This window comes from Mirounga angustirostris, unplaced genomic scaffold (genome assembly GCF_029215605.1).
Source record: "Mirounga angustirostris isolate CCGP_5_RB_7025 unplaced genomic scaffold, mMirAng1.0.hap1 SCAF_8, whole genome shotgun sequence".
NCBI classification, from domain to species: Eukaryota; Metazoa; Chordata; class Mammalia; order Carnivora; family Phocidae; genus Mirounga; species Mirounga angustirostris.
In genome coordinates, this window is record NW_026991716.1 from 76133417 (window position 1) to 76151457 (window position 18041).

General features: G+C 35.7%; 1 protein-coding gene across 4 annotated transcripts in view; it reads right to left on the reverse strand.

Moving 5' to 3' along the window:
• RNGTT (RNA guanylyltransferase and 5'-phosphatase) overlaps nt 1–18041 on the reverse strand; it is a 320109-nt gene that overhangs the window by 278676 nt on the left and 23392 nt on the right. For all 4 annotated transcript variants that reach the window (XM_045867220.3, XM_064597860.1, XM_064597861.1 and 1 more), the window contains 4 exons: nt 17925–18000; nt 16373–16613; nt 5528–5637; nt 4170–4271 (listed from right to left, as the gene is read on the reverse strand). In XM_045867220.3, coding sequence (XP_045723176.1) covers nt 4170–4271; nt 5528–5637; nt 16373–16613; nt 17925–18000 — 529 coding nt within the window. The remainder of the gene's footprint in view (nt 1–4169; nt 4272–5527; nt 5638–16372; nt 16614–17924; nt 18001–18041) is intronic.

Below are 18041 nucleotides of genomic sequence, written 5' to 3' on the forward strand. Positions count from 1 at the left end.
AGCGTCTGCCTTCGGCTCAGGTCATGATCCCAGGATCCTGGGATTGAGCCCCACATCAGGCTCCTGGCTCGGCAGGGAGCCTGCTTCTCCCTCTCCCTCTGTCTCTCCCCCTGCTCATGGTCTCTCTCTCTCTGTATCTCTGTGTCTCAAATGAATAAATAAAATCTTTAAAAAATAATAATAATTTCAAAAAATAAAAACAAATAAATAATAAGTAAATAAATAGAGTCTAGGGTTCATGGCTTTGAATCTGCTGTTCTAAGTCCAAGGGCTCCTAGACCATTCTACAGCTCCCTGAGGCTCTTTTCACCCTATAAATCACAGAAAGTCCCTCTCACATGCTATTGGCCTTAAATCCTACTTTACAAAAGATTTTGCACTGGTCCAGAAAATTATCTCACATAAATGTTTTTCCTCACAGAATAAAGTATCCTAAGACAGAGCAGGTATTCAAATAAATACTTAAAAGTTCTCCTTTTGTTTTGGTGGAGCACAGTTTCATGAGAAATAAGATATTTCCATTATCAACTGAAACATCTTAGCTCAAATTACTGTAGCTAATCATTTAGAGATCTGATAGTACTGAGAAGAAATGAGGAAAGGGGTATACAAATGCAAAGGGAAAATAAACAAAAGTAGGATGGTGGAATACAAATGACAAATTTTACAGACTTTGTTATTTTGCCCAAGGTTTGCCATGATCACAGCCTAGATACTATGGAGAACACAAGGTAGAAAAGTAAAAAATATCCAGAATACGAAACTCATTAGATCAAAACTATGCTTCACTCCCAAATCCTCAGGCCATTTATAGTATTAAGTCTGGAGATGGGTATCTTTGCTCCTCACCTTTTTCACTCCTCCACTCAGAGATAGGTAATAAACCTAAAACACTGTTACAATACTAAATATCTATTAATAAACCTTAACACATTGTTACACAGCTATTATATATGGAGGCGCCTGGGTGACTCAGTCGGTTAAGTGTTCGACTCTCAATCTCAGCTCAGGTCTTGAACTCAGGGTCATGAGTTCAAGCCCTGCACTGGACTCCACACTGGGCATGGAGTTTAAAAAAAAAAAAAAAATACACAAACACATATACACACACACACACATCAACAACTTAACTTCTGCTAATTCTTACTACCAATAAAATAGATTCTAAACTTACTCTAATCTAAAAAATTAAATATAATTTTAACATTCTGAAAATAAGCAACAATGTTAATTTTTATTTATCCTTCAAAAATATACATTCATAAGGAGAAGGGCATGGAAGGGACACATTATCCAAACTGTCTATATCCTTAACGGTATCCATCCTTACAGAGTCATCCTTGTACAATGAATACTCCTAGAAGCACACAAGGCAAACCTAACTTTATCATTTTATGTCTCTATACTACTTAAAATTTTATCAAGTATTAATATTAATTATTTAGATTAGTTCATTTTTAAATTCAAATATGAAAAATTAAACATATATAAAACATACTTGTTATTTACCTCTTTGCACTCACTATACAAAGGATTACTATAACTGCTTTTTTTTTTAAGTAGGTTCCACACTCAGTGTGGAGCCCAATGCAGTGCTTGAACTCATGACCCTGAGATCAAGACTGAGCTGAAATCAAGAGTCAGATGCTCAACTGACTGAGCCAATATACTGGAGCCGAGGCGCCCCAATATAACTGCTTTATAACCAAAAGAATAAAATCAACACCACAATGATGGTAATGGTTACTTCTAGGTGATAAAATCACTCTTTAATTTTATTTTCTTCTTTTCGTTTATGTTATTTTCTGAACTTTGTTTCATTAACCTGTGTTACCTATGAAATACCCCCCCAAAAAAAGCTAGATAATGCTAAGTTGAAAGGAAAGATGATTTCCGACAAAGACAAATGAAAGAAAATATTTTTATATATTCTCTATTAAAAAAACAAAATGTAATTACTAAAAAGCATATCATATTGAAACAGTATCATTATATTCACCTAATATTAAAATCAAGTTCTATCTGCCCCACTCCGTATCTTCATATGTATCTTTTAAGGTCACCACAAGCAAAATGCTGATGAAGATAACATAATACAAAAGGTATAATTGCCACTTTGACATTCAAAACCTCCTCATAAAAATTAAGTACAACCTATATCATCTTCAAAATAGCATTTAAAAAACTAAAATGTGAAAATAGCTTCTCAAAGAAATATCTGCATTCCAATTTTTATTGCAGCATTATTCACAATAGCCAAGATTTGAAAACAACCTAAAAGACCATCAACAGATGAATAAAGAAGTGCTATATAAATACAATGGAATATTACTCAACCATGAGAAAGAAGGAAATTCTGCCATTTACAACAACACAGATGGAACTTGAGGACTTTATGCTAAGTGAAATAAGTCAGTCAGAGGAAGACAAATACTCTATGATATCACTTACATATGGAATCTTAAAAAAAAAACCAAACTGACAGAAACAGAGACTAGAACAGTGGTCACCAGGGGCTAAGAAGGTAGAGGAAATGGGGAGAAATTGGTCAAAGGGTACAAACTTCCAGTTACAAAACAAGTAAGTTCCAGGGATCTAATGTACATCATAGTGATTATAGTAAATACCATACCATATATTGAAAGTTGCCAAGACAACAGATCTTAAATATTCTCACCACAAAAAAGAAATGGTCATTATGTGAAGTGACGGTGATATTAGCTAACAGTAATCATCTTGCAATATGTAAGTGTATCAAATCAACACGTTGTATACCTTAAACTTCCATAATGTTATATGTCAATTATATCTCAATAAAGCTGGGGAAAAAAACTAACTATATAAATGCTATATTAATTATTCTGAAACATTTTCATTATTATGAAAAAAATTAATAGGAAAAAACTAGTATTAATATCTGTTAAAATAATTACTTCAACTATTAGAACATTTGCCGAATAAAAAAATACATATGGCAAGCTATGAAAATATGATTACAAAAGAGAAAGAAAAAGTTAAATGTTGAGGAAATATTAAATTTATACTAATAAATATTTAAAAGTGTAGGAAGAAGCGCCTGGGTGGCTGAGTCGTTAAGCATCTGCCTTTGGCTCAGGTCATGATCCCAGGGTCCTGGGATCGAGCCCCACATCAGGCTCCCTGCTCAGCAGGAAGCCTGCTTCTCCCTCTCCCACTACCCCCTGCTTGTGATCCTTCTCTCACTGTGTCTCTCTCTGTCAAATAAATAAATAAAATCTTTGGGGAAAAAAAAAAAAGTGTAGGAAAATGAAACCTGAAGCTAAGCTTTGTTGTAAGAATACAACACCCTTAAGAGTATATAAAATTACAGGGCGCCTGGGTGGCTCAGTCGGTTAAGCGGCTGCCTTCGGCTCAGGTCATGATCCTGGAGTCCCTGGATCGAGTCCTGCATCGGGCTCCCGGCTCAGCGGGAAGCCTGCTTCTCCCTCTCCCTCTGCCTGCCACTCTGCCTACTTGTGCTGTCTCTCTATCTCTCTGTCAAATAAATAAATAAAATCTTAAAAAAAAAAAAAAGTATATAAAATTACAAAAAGTATTAGCAAAGATTAAGAGAAAAACTATTCAAAGGAACAAAATATTTGAAGGAACAAAATATCAGGGAGACCTGGTAATTTTTAGATTATAAACTAACAACACATCTGCTAGTTTCAGAAGTGCTCAACAACCACTAAACACAAGGTGGTGGGCAGTGGACATACCAAAAAGCACAATGTTATCAAGAGAAAACACTTTCAAACTTAAATTTGGTACAGACTTATGTCAAACTAACAGAACTCTGGAGGGCACCCAGCTGGCTCAGTAGGTGGAGCATGCAACTCTTGATCTCAGGGTTGTGAGTTGGAGCCCCACATTGGCTGCAGAGATTACTGAAAAATAAAATCTTTAAAAAAAACCAAAACAAAAAGAAAAAAAAGAACTCTGAAACCAAAAATTTAGCAGAATGAGAGAAACTGAATTACATAACTAAGAATACTAGCAAAACAAAAGTTACATGATATTTCAAACATGATTATTTTGCTGTTCAAGTCAGAAATTCACAGTCCCAAGAGTACAAACCATGTCTAACAATGAAGAAGTATTCTTCAAGCATTAGAGTTATTTGTATAACTTTATTTAGAAGTCTAACTTACCGAGTACCATCTGCTTTCCAGCTTACTTTATATGGCTTCTGCTCCAAAAGTTTAATATTTTGCTTGTCCATGGAAACAGGCTGTGCTCCAGGGAATCCAGACCTTAAAGAAGAACATTTTATTACTATTATGGCTGGCATCCATACAAAGCAATACGTCTTAAACCAATCTCACATTAGTCACACATTTATCACAACATTCTCCCTATTATGAGATTAATGCCAACTGGAGTATCAGCATTCCCAAGAATGCTAACAAAACATTACCTATCATCTTCTAGACATTTCAGACTCAAGTTAACAAGTTTCTAATTGCCACTATATACTGTAACTATTGGAATTTTTAAATATTAATATTCATGATCTAATAGTAAAGTAGGTATGTTTACAAATCTTCTACTTCAGGAAGAAGTTTAAATCTTGCTTGCCTTAATTATCTTACATTATTCTGGACCCCATATTCCTCCATCACGACACTGCCAACTTGGCATAACTCTACAAGGTTGGCAAATTTCTGCCCAAAAGATGCCCAGAAGTGACAAAACAGGAGAAATATAGGTCAAGATTAAAGTACACTGGCAGGGGCTTAGCACAACTCTAAAATCAGTATTACTTCATCATCATTTTCATCTTTTAGTTAAAATTATTTCTGGCTAACTGATCTGTATGTACCAGTCAAAACGTTCTTTATATTAGAAACTTTTAACAAGTATCAGTCCTGTTTCATCATGTTCTAGCTGTACTACAGTTTTCTGCCACCGATGGCAATGATCAACAGAAATGACCACACACCAAGACCTAAGTGCAGAAGATAGAGCAGGGAACTCTCCTGAATCCCCTCCCATGAAATGTCTGATAAATATTTTCAAGTCACGGTAGGGGGCAAAACATAATTAAAGCTGATTCTCCTAGGTTTCAGAAAACTGGATTACAGAAAAACTGGAAAATGAGGTACAGTCAAGTCTTCAAGTCTCACCTCTTCTCCCTTAGCAAAATGATATGGGCAACCCAAATATTAATCAGCAGCAGAATCAAACACACAAAACAAGTACTAGATAGTGACAAAAATAACTTTCTATTCCGTTAGGAAGACATGTTTGAGTCATTTAACTTGGACTCAGCTGTCTAGTAGTCTAATTTTTGTTTGTTTGTTTTTGTTTTTCTCTAGTAGTCTTAATTTTGACTCAATTGTTGGTCTTGAGAAAAATCTGATAAAAAAAACTCGTTTAGTATCTTTTTAAGCACTCTAGGTAAATATTCAAACTTCAAGGAGCAAAGAAGTTAAGTCAATGTTTGCATTAATGTTAAATGTTGCAGAGTACAAATAAGTTTTATTTAAAACTTGAAAATGTTTATTACCCTTCCCAGCCACAGAACTGATGACACTTCTGCTGTACCTCTCCTAACTTCGGTTGAGTTGTTACTTGAGTCACACCTTTAACAGTTACACCTTCCAGGAAAATAGCACCCTTAAGATAAAAGGAAAAGAAAAATATTTTGTTAGTGTTCAAAATCTATTTACAAAGACCAGACTGAGAGATTTGCTTATTTTCACAAGTCTGCAAATATACAAAACAGAAATGGTCTGCTCCAGAAAGCTCTATAAACTCCCCCCTGGGACTGTACACTTGTTTTCCTTAATCCATCATATGCTTTTCAATGTATATATATATAGCCCAATGTCTATATCATATTGTCAAAGCACTCCATGGACACTACTTATTAATAACAGCAATAATAACTTACCTACCATTTACTTAGAGCTGGGCAGAGGATCTGACATTCTACAAACATTTTCTCTAATCCTTGTAACAGCTCCGAAAAGATTATATTTATTTTACAAATAAGTAATTGAGACCATATGCAGTTTATTCAGGAGGTAAAAACAGAATCTGAACCCAGGTCTACACTCTACCATTTACTAATGATTCTAACTGGGGACCGAGAGAGCTGTACCACTGATGAAGTATGGATTTTAAAGAGATAAACCCACACAATATATACCTTTGTAAACTAGAATAAGAGTATAACAGTAGAGGGGCGCCTGGGTGGCTCGGTCGTTAAGCATCTGCCTTCAACTCAGGTCATGATCCCAGGGTCCTGGGATCAAGCCCCACGTCGGGCTCCCTGCTCTACGGGAGGCCTGCTTCTCCCTCTCCCACTCCCCCTGCTTGTGTTCCCTCTCTCACTGTGTCTCTCTGTCAGATAAATAAATAAAATCTTAAAAAAAAAAAAGTATAACAGTAGACAAAATGGCTTAACTACAGTCATTGGATGTAACGAACACTATTACTCATCACTGAATTTTTAATCTAAATTTTTTAACTCAGAACTACATAAAGTGTTTTATTGTGTTTCATAGCAAGCATATTTTTAAAATGTCACAGAAAAGTGAAGCAGATGGAGAATTTATATACCAAATAAATAAAGAACACTCCTGGAAATTTTAAAGACTAAAAATACAGTCTAGATTCATGCTACAATTACTTTCAGACCCATAAAAGGGCTGGCATCAGTCTCAAGAAAAATCCATAAAACAACTCTAGCTGTTAATGTAATTAAGGAATAAAAAATATGGTCTACAAGCTGCAATGATCAACCTTCTGGCAAAGATTTGGCAACTTGAGCCACTCGGGAAGGAAAAAAAAGAACACAGTATTTGGTCCACATACGTCCCTGTCAAATCTAGAAGAGTCCTGAGTCAATCCAGCAGACACTAGTTCTACTTTTTGCCCCTAATTCTGAATCACTTTTTACAGTTATATGTCATCAACTCTGTTTTCCTTAAATAAGCATACTTTAAAGACTTCGTGAGCCAAAGGATTAAGGAGTACCATTCCTTTCGCATTACACCATCACCTCTTTTTACCAACCACCGAAATTTCTGCTTTAGAACCATCCAACCATTAAATATAATAACTAGCGGGCGCCTGGGTGGCTCAGTTGGTTAAGTGACTGCCTTCGGCTCAGGTCATGATCCTGGAGTCCCTGGATCGAGTCCCGCATCGGGCTCCCTGCTCGGCAGGGAGTCTGCTTCTCCCTCTGACCCTCCCCCCTCTCATATGCTCTCTCTCATTCTCTCTCAAATAAATAAATAAAATCTTTTAAAAATAAATAAATAAATAAATAATAAAAAATAAATATAATAACTAAAGAAAGAGAAAAAGAACCAGGTTCACAAGATATTTTTAGTATATTTAGTAACTGAGATACTCAGATAACTGCAATATCCTTATAAAGTTATATCCTATGTATACTAATTAAAAAGAGAAAGCATTCAGAGAGTTCAATATTCAGCATCTTTATTCTGAAGGTACTAATAGCATAGGATTTTTTTTTTTTTTAAGCTTTACAGAAAGAAGCTTCACTCATGAGCATGTGTTTCCTGAGGGAAGTTAAGAAATCAATGATAATTTTTGAAAAGCAAGGGCAACTAGCATAATTATTCCTAAAAACATAAACACTACTTCTTTTTTTAACAAGTAATGAAAAGGACTAAAACATTGGAATATGATCAACATTCAACCAAGCGCTTTCCCACAATATTACTATAGAAATATTTTAATAATTCTATGCAGCTGAACAAATTAAATATTTTTTAATTTAACAGAATAAATATTGAGCCTCAGTACATATTTAACAATTATTAAGTGTGTTGATAAAAGATAACTCCAACTATCTAGCAAATGCCTCTCATCCATTTATATTTCTTCTTCCTTAATCTTTCCTCCAAAGCATCCATTTCTTTTTTACTTTATCTTCCCCTACTTTCTTCTGCAATAATTATTATTAAGTAAAAAATGGTAGAAATAAGCCCATTAAAAACAGTAAGCATGATGTACTTTATACACAAATACTACTTAGTAACTTTTTTTAAAGATTTTATTTATTTATCTCAGAGAGAGCACAAGCAGGGGGAGTGGCAGTCGGAGGGAGAAGCAGGTTCCCCACTGAGCAAGGAGCCCAAGGCGGGACTCGATCCCAGGACTCTGGGATCATGAACCTGAGCCAAAGGTAGACACTTAACCGACTGAGCCACCCAGGTGTCCCATCTATTTAGTAATTTTTCAACTTAATTTGCTGTTCACTGTCATTACAAGTTTCTTCTGACAAAAATATTTTATATTATTCAAAATTATATAGTAATTTCAAAAAGTATCACTAAATCTAAACAGCAATGTCTTAAGTCTGGAACTATTTTCAAATATACTATAATTGAGATTCAAAGTCACTGACATTTACTTCCACTTTTAACAAACTATCATTTCAGTTTGTGGGAATAAAGAAATATCAAAAGTGAAAAGAAGATAACGTACACTTAAGATGAAAGAAGTGTATTTCGCTAACAGAGTCTGCCAGGCTTAAAATAGAAATTCACATGGCTACCACAAAAAGGACAAAAGGAATCAGTGATCAGTTAGAGGGAAACTGAGAAAACTGTTACAGAAGATGGGAGCAAATTATATGTAAAAGGTGTATGTGTAAAGAGAATGAGTGAGCAAGTATGTATGCTATGTGTAACAAGGATATTTTAGTAATGAAGAAAATGCATTAACAGTTTTATTCAAAGAGATGATCCCAGACATTGATTCAAAGGAGGAAGCAACATAACTGTAAGTCATACTCCTCCAAATCAATAATAGCATGTGCTCAAAAGATGAACAAAGGTGTCAGGAATGTGAGGGCCAAGTATAGGACATGTGCAACTTTTAAAAACCCAAATGGAACTATCAGAATTCACTACAAGGAGTCCATCACTTCAAATCATAGTCACATCAATATGAGTCAGGGAAGGGGAACTCTAACAAAAATAAAGTCTCAAACCAAAGTAAGTTCAGTGTGGTGAGATGGAGCTACAAAAATTAGTCACTCTTGGACTGCCTCTGTTAACTATCTTCAACTCAGATGGAAATAACAGGAAAATGAAAGTTTTCCAACCATTAATTTGCCAATTACTTATATCCATACTTCTCATGCCTGTCAACCATACTGTTGACATCACCCAAAATCAAGTCTCCAGTCATCTTTCCTCTCTGATGGTCCTATCCTCACTGCTTTAGAGCCCCTTCTCTTTGGTTCATCTTATCACCAATCACCTTCCCAAAGAGTTTCAATATAAACCCTGGAATCTTTTTCATAAATAACCTTCCCTATTACCTCAACCTTTTTCATGAATACCTACTAAGAGCTAACTCTTCACCAAGGAGACCACTTCTCTTGTAAGTAAAAGCTACTCATTCTCCCACTGCCCAAGTTCCATGGCGGGTAGTGTAAACCATTCTCCTATATCTTCACTTGTTCTCGTGGCCTCTTTCAAAAGTTCCTCTTCCATTTCCATTTAGACTAACTCCATTCAGCTGTATCACTCAACTGTGGTAGAGGAGACATCCACTGTGGTTGGTGGCACAACAGCTCTCATTAAGAGCCGCCCTCTCATCCACAAAGATGGGACCCTAACAACCATGTTATATGACATTACAAGATAACATCCCACTCAGCCAAAGTTGATGGGAGCATAAGCAAACCACTAACTCAGTCTGAACCGACCAGATTCTCTCTTCTGGTAACTTGGAATTAGGATTCAGAGAGTCTCTGCATGTGGCTAAAATTAAAACATGTAAGCTCAGAAGATACAGGATAGTTATAAGCTCCCAAGTAAACAAGGAATAACAAAGAGCCAGTCTTGAAAGACAAAGCTAGTGAGATCTATGACACAAAAGGAGAGAAATAGAAATAGGAGAGAAAAGCAAAGATGAGAAAATAAGAACAAAGAGCAGAAACTAGGTTCTAAATAGCTTTCCAGGTCCAGGCTCCAGTCCCTTCCTCAGATCTGGCTATATTCCTGGGTTTGAGTCCTACTCATGCGCTCACAGTAACTTCCTATTATTTAAGCTAGTGTGAGTTAATTTCCGTTACTTGCAACCAGAGTCTAAAGTAGTAAAACACTCTATTCTTCACGTACTGACCTCTGGTCATTTCCCCACATTCATCAAAAACAGTATTTCCCACTGTGCTAACTTCTATCATTACACTGGTAACATCAACATCCATGAGGTAATCTGACACATCAAATGACTTAGGCTTCACAGTTCTGTAATCTGATTTTCAATGACTATCACCTTTGCTTAACTTGAACAACCTGCCCCATGGCCATACCATCATCATTCCATGCTGCTCCACCTTTTGATTCATCAGTTCAACTCACACTGATTGAGTACCTACAACGTTCTAAAGCCAATATGCCATTCTTTTACCCTAACCCTGCTCCCTGCTCAATTTTACCCCAAGACTAACAATTCCTTCACCCCTCTCTTTTCATAGGCTAACAGCCCCCATCCTGACCTTACTTCCTATTCAGCCTAAACTCTATGGTTGATTACTTCAATTATTCTTTGCCTGATATCCTCAGTACTCCTCAATCTTTTGTCCTTCAATCACAGCCATACTAAGTATACCCAACCTTGTAACAACCTACCATTAGTCTCCTCTACTCCCACACATATGCAGCTGAAATTCACTGATAAAGGTGATTCACCATGCCTAGACTATTTGTACAAACAATACAGCTTATGTTGAATAAATGTGTTCCTTCTGGGATTCTGGAAATTTTGGTACACACTATGCAGAGTGTGACCAGCCTTCAGTAAAAACTTGGGCACTAAGACTCTAAAGAGCTTCTCTAGGCAGGAACATCACACATGTTGCTGCATCTTCATTGCTACTGAGAGAATGTGCTCTGTACGACCCCTCATGAGAAGAAGAGAGCATAAGGAAGCCTACATACAGAATGCACCAGACTATCCACTAGTCTTTTTCCCTTATGATCCAGCTGTATCACCTTAGTACATCGCTATAATAAATCTTGGCTGTGAGTACAACTATATGCTGAGTCCTAGTGAATCTCCAAAAGTGGGAGTGGTAGTGAGGGCCCCCAATTCTGTCCCTATTTTCTCACCTCCCATTAGCTTCTTAAAATCACTAATCTGACCTGGCCCTACTGCATTACAGAAAGTAATCCTTGTATGTGTCCCCTCTGTGACATTTCATACTGTTAAGTCATTCAAATATATCACTACCTAGCTCTATAAACTATTTTTCAAATTTCTTTTGTCCTTTTGTGCTGCATCAGGAAGAATTTCCTAGCTAAATCTTCCAGCTTGATAATTTTGTCCACGGCTAACTTCATTCTGTTAGCCAACGCACCTAACTGAGTTCTTGGACTTCTTTATTATCATTTCCAAGATCTCTAATTGGTTATTTTTCATAATAGTCTGTCATTATTGTATGGCTTGATATCTTCTCTCATATGCAAAGAAATATTGTTTGCTTTATATAAACTGTTTCCTCTGGTATTACCTAAAAAGAATGAAGTAGTTAAAAATGTACTAAGAAAAGATACCCAAGTTAAAAAATTTTTAAAAAGCTGCAGAAAAATACATTTACATTAAAAAGGGGTGGAGTGAGTACGGTCAAAATTGAATATATGTATGTAAATGCATAGAAAAATAAGTATCTAGAAGAATTGCCAAAAAGTAGAGAGCAGTTGGAGTGGGAGTGAAAAGACCTTCACTTTTTATGATATATACTTCTAGATGTTTGTATTTTTATTTTATAAAGGAAACGATCTTTATGTCATTGTGTACACTTTTTTTTGAAGATTTTATTTATTTATTTGACAGAGAGAGACAGCGAGAGAGAGAACACAAGCAGGGGGAGTGGGAGAGGGAGAAGCAGGCTTCCCGCTGAGCAGGGAGCCCGATGTGGGGCTCGATCCCAGGACCCTGGGATCATGACCTGAGCCAAAGGCAGACGCTTAACAACTGAGCTACCCAGGAGCCCCATTTGTGTACACTTTTAAATTAGATAGGTAAATGAGAAGAAATTCTTCTAAGATGACAAAATGCCAGTAGTAAAACAAAAGTTGAAGAATTATAAGTTGTTTCTTGTGTTTTCAAATTTTCTTTAATGTAAGTATACTACTTTTATTTATAAGTAAAAAATATATTTAACAATTTTAGAATTTACGAGTTATTATTTGAAAAGAGGAAAAAAATACCTAACCACTTTGAAATCAAACCTACCTTCTTTCTCCAAAACAGAAGGAAAGATTTCTGCTTTTGGCAATGGCAGGCTAGCTTATTGAGATCAATTCTGCAGCCATGAGAAAAAGTTAGACAAAATGTTAAACGCACCTGTTTGACGACACTGGAGAAGTAGAAAGGCAGTAAAGGCTTAAAGGGCCAAGAACTCAGAAAGAAAGGAACCCAGAGAGGTGAGCTACATATCTGGTATAGATTTTCCTCTACATGCACTGTTTCCAAAATGGTAGGTAAGAGGCTAAAAGGCTGAACACAGCTTTCTGCACTATCACAGGAATGGGGAAACAAAAACTGGAGTTTCAGTCCACTAAGGAGGAAGAGTCCTGTTTATTTCTCCAGGCTTTCAGTTAGGATCCCCAAAGGGCTACACTCTAGGAATTAAGTTGAACCAAAAAGAAACCAGCCCCCCAAAACTGAAGACTAGTTTCTAAACAATTCAATCCTTGACTGAGTTAAGATGTCCTACTCTTAACCCTGCGTAGGAACAAAAGTAAATGTTCTCTGAAGGAAGAAAACATGATGCAGAGTCTCAAATTATTTCCACAATTTTTCATATATAATGTCTAAAAAGCAGAAATATGCAGGTGTGCCAAAAATAAACAACTGACTAGAAATCAAAAGAACATGAGAAGAAAAACTAAAGATCCAGAAGAGATCCACATCAATTAGTTATCTGACACAGGCTTTAAAATAACTGGGATTCATAAATTCAAAAACCTAAATGACAAGATGAAGAATTCCAACAAAGAACTAAAAACTTTTTTAAAACTCAAATGAAAATTCCAAAAGTGAAATAACTGAAATTACATACCACGGATAAAGTTAACAGCAGCTCAGACAAAGCTGAAGTAGGATTAGTAAACTGGAAGACAGGTCAGAAGAAAATATCCACATTGAAAAATGAAAAAACAAAAAGGGCAGAAAATACAGAAAAGAAAATAAGAGACATTGGGGGGGTCTATTAGGTGAATCTCAGAAGAGAAAAAGAATGGATGTGAACCAGTATTTGAAGAGATAATGGCTGAGAATTTTCTATAACTAACAACAAATCCAACCATAGATTCAAGAATCACTATAAATAGAAAGCAGAATAAACACAAAGAAAACTCCAAGTAGAAACATCATAGTAAAATTGTTGAAAATCAAAAACAAAAAGAAATTAGCTTCAGAGAAGCAACTTCTTAATAGAAATGGATTACAGAATGGTATCTTCAACCCAAAATTCTATACCCAGAACATTCTTCAAAATGATGGCACGAAAAAGTGCCAACCCAAAACTCTATACCCAGAACATTCTTCAAAATGATGGCACGAAAAAGACATTTTTACACAAATACTGAGAGGATGTGTTGCAGCAGACCCACAATAAAGAAAATACTAAAGAGAACTCTTCAGTTAGAAGAAAAACTATCCAAATGGAACCATAAAAATACAAGAAAGAAAGAAGAGCACCAAAAAGGATAAATATATGGGTTTCTCTAAATATTTGCTGTATAAAATGATGGTGGTGATGATGAATGATGATGATATCACCTTATGGGGTATAAAATACTTGTAGAATTAAAATACATAATAACAAAAAGGTAGGAAGAGGTAAATGCAACCAAAGGTTCTAAGATTCCTACACTGTTTAAAGTGGCAAAAGTACTAATATATACCAGATTTTAACAAGTCAAAGATACATACTAAAATCTTGAATAACCACTAAAAGAATAGTAAAAGAATGTATAACTAACAAGCAATGGCTTGGGGTGATATAAAAACAATTAAGCATAAAGAAGGCAAGAAAGGAAGATAAAAAGGAACATACCAGGGGTGGGGGAGTAAGACCATAAGTTTTAAATCTAATTATATCAGTAAAATAAATGCACATGGACCAAATAATCCAACAAGGCAAAAACTATTCACTGGATAAACAAAACCCAACAATGCAATGCCTATAATAGACATACCTTAAATAAAGGATAAATAAAGTCTGAAAGCAAAAGGATAGAAAAAAGATAATCCATACTAACACTATCCAAAAGAATGCTTGGGCAATTAATCAGACTAACATCAGATATTTTTAATGCTAAAACTGAAGACACGGTTAAGATATAATAATCCTTTACACATATTTGTATAAACTAAATAATATCACCTCAAAATACGTAAATCAAAACTTGACAGAACTAGAAGGAGAAGTATAGATAAATCCCCAATCATAGTGGGGAATTTTTTGGGGGGGAGAGGGAAAGAGAGCATCCCAAGCAGGCCCACGCCCAGCACAGAGCACAACAAGGGGCTCTATCTCACAACCCTGAGATCATGACCTGAGCCAAAATCAAGAGTTGAACATTTAACCGAATGAGTCACCCAGATGCCACCATAGTAGGAAATTTTTAAAACACTCCTCTTAGTAACTGACGAAACAAAATAGGAGAAACTAGATTGGGAATTTTATTTTAAACGTCCTTTATTTTCCCTAAAGAAACATGCTCATCTTGGCTATGTTTCTCTTAATGCTGCTGAAGCTCATCTGCAACTATACAGATTTAATGGCACTTGATATTATAAAATAAATGTCATTTTTAAGACCCCTTCTGCTGGGGGCAGGGGGACTCTGCAAACTTTTACCACATTTTGCAAAATAGTAACTCTTTGCTTTAAACTCTTTTACACATTCAAATACTATATTGTAATGCAAAAACACATTTGCACATGCTCTGGGTTAATGTTATTCTTAAAAAATACAGTTGAATTTCCTTACAAAAATGATACTATAAGAAAGTAGTCATCTATGCTATGTTATGTTATGCTATTAGCCTTTCCTTAGAATGTGATTCTTATTTTTCTAGGTATGTGATTCAGTAATCAATGAATTAGACTAAGAGAGTAAGTTATTTTTTAAATTATTTCTATGTTTCAAAGCAATTAACACTTTTCAGTGGCCTCAAGTCTTGAAGTTTGAAATGTGTAAACACATATTAAAATAATGTTTTTCAAGGGACTTTTTTTTAAAAAACCCAAATGACTGTATCACTTGATTTACACAAAAACAAGGCATTTTCTTCCTTGCCTGTGAATCACTGCCTACTAATAAAAGTAGTCTTTACTGCTCAACTATGATATCCTACATTCCTTAATAATTAACTTCATTAACATTTAATTATCTCCACACTTTCCCTAACTTTTCCCTTTGGCCTATACCATATATTTGTGCATGTACAAGTACCATCAGTACTTTTCTTCCCAGCATCTCTCCTGTCCTCCCAAGAAGAGAATTCCTAATGGTTTTTGTTAGGCCTTTTAATGGGAGTTGTCCATAGAAGTAAGAAGATTAATGGGAATTGTCCATAGAAGAGTCTTCTCAGTTCAAACTTTACAGAAAATATGAAAATACCAACCATGGGAAGGAGCAGAATTTATATGTAGTGTTATTTTAACTATGTGACAATTTTCTAAAGCATCAGTACAAAATTTCACTATGTAGTTGGAATCTCCCAATACTTTGCAAAGAGTTCTTTGGTTTACCTAAGAATCAAAAACAAAATGAGCTTTTTTTTTTTAAAGATTTTATTTATTTATTTGACAGACAGAAAGCGAGAGAGGGAACACAAGCAGGGGGAGTGGGAGAGGGAGAAGCAGGCTTCCCACAGGGTCCTGGGATCATAACCCGAGCCAAAGGCAGACACTTAATGACTGAGCCACCCAGGCACCCCAAAAAACAAAATGAGCTTATTAACAAGCTTTTCCCATAGAAAAAGGCAGACTCGTGGCTACCAAGAATCTTTAAAAACAGCCAGAATGAAATAACTTTAAAATCTAGCTAAACAAACACATAAATCTCAATAAGCTTGCAGGAGAGGGACTCCTGGGTAGCTCAGTTAAGCGTCTGCCTTCAGCTCAGGTCATGATCCCAGGGTCCTGGGATCAAGTCCCGCATCAGGCTCCTTGCTCAGTGAGGAGCCTGCTTCTCCCTCTCCCTCTGCTGCTTCCCCTGCTTGTGCTCTCTCTCTCTCTCTCTCTGACAAATAAATAAATAAAATCTTTTAAAAAAATAAAAAATAAAAAAAATAAGTTTGCAGGAGAAGAAAGTAAAGACTAGAATATTTTTGAACATTACCAGTTTTAACCGTTCTTTTCTCCTCTTGCCGAAGGAGGCACTTGAGCCAGGTTCTGATTCCTTTCTTCCATCCTCATCCTCATCTTCATCTTCATCATCCTCAAAACACCAATCTGGCAATAGAGGTGGGGGTGGTGCTTCCTCTATATCACCATAGCGACGAAAAAGTTCTTTCAAATAATCACCCTTATAAATTCCTGGTGGTCTGGCTTGAGCAAAAGTAGCAACTGCTGCTTCAATACTATGGAAAACAAACACCAGGGAATTTCCTCACTGCTCTTCATTTATGCAGATTTATCAAAACTCACTCATTCTATTTCAGGCACCAAATGAAGTATAATATAGGCTTATAAAATGGACAAATCATATTCCCCATGCCTAAGGCATTCAATCTATTAAAGGACAAATTCCTTCTGCAACAGCTTTAATATAAGGTACATTGATAATCCCTAAACCCTAGAGGTAAGCTGCAATGACTGTACAAAGGGGCCTGGGTAAAGTCAGTGAAAAGTTTAAATAAAGCCTTGAAGGTTGAGATCTGACTCTAGGGGAAATCAAAGAAATGTAAATGGCAATATGAATAAAAGTAAAAGCATGCTCGCTTTTACGAACTTTCAACAGACCCGGTAATAAGAGCAAAGGTCATCAGAGAGAGGCTAAAGCACAGGCTGACACAGGAGTCTGGGGTTACTGTCAAAAGCACCTCAAAGGCCAGAAAGACAGAGCTAGAAGAGCATGCAGGACAGAACCAGAGGATGTGTGAACAGGAAAATACAGAATCATATGTGTACTTCAGCTGATTATATTCACAGAAGGACCTACTTTGTGAAAGGCTTTATAAACAAAAATAATGACCTTCAATCAGTAAACAAGAAAATTCAGGTAATAATATCCCATTCACTCAGGAATTTGAAGCGACAAAGGTTCTAATCTCTCAGGATCTAAAAAGGCACTTCAATAAAGACATGATTGCTTGAATGGTTCACAGAGTAAGTGTCCCAAAAATACCTCCTCCATATACCATTACAAGTTTTTCCTACTATTCAACAGCTATAAGAAAAAAAAAGTATCATTAAAAATGAAAAGAACAAGGAGCATCTGGCTGGTTTAGTCAGTACAGCATGCAACTCGACCTCAGGGTCGTAAGTTTGAGCCCCACGTTGGGCATGAGCCAGCTTACTTAGAAAAAGAAAAGAAAAGAAAAAAGAACAACAACAACAGTAACTTCCAAAGGTGAATACAACAACAACAACAAAAATATTGAGTAAACTAGTCTCTGATAATTCTGGAATATGTGAAAAAAAATCTGGAAAAGAAAATACGTAGTATATGAAAATCTATAAACATTCAACTAAAGTGCTACTTAGTACAAAACACCAGGTAATAAATGATATTCTAAGATTAATCAAGTCTAAAATGAAAACCACTTTAAATATTACTAATCAGGACTTCACCAAAAATTTGGCAATATAAAATGCTAAAACTAAAAAAAAAATCAATAAAATTCATTATCAATTACTAATCTTCTTCCATTATAACAAGAAACAAATACCTCCAATCCATTTTCTCCACCAAAAAGGCACATATGAGGAAACCAGTGCGATTGAAACCATGGGTACAATGAACACCTAGAAAATAAAGCAGCTTTGGTTTAAAATTAATACATTAC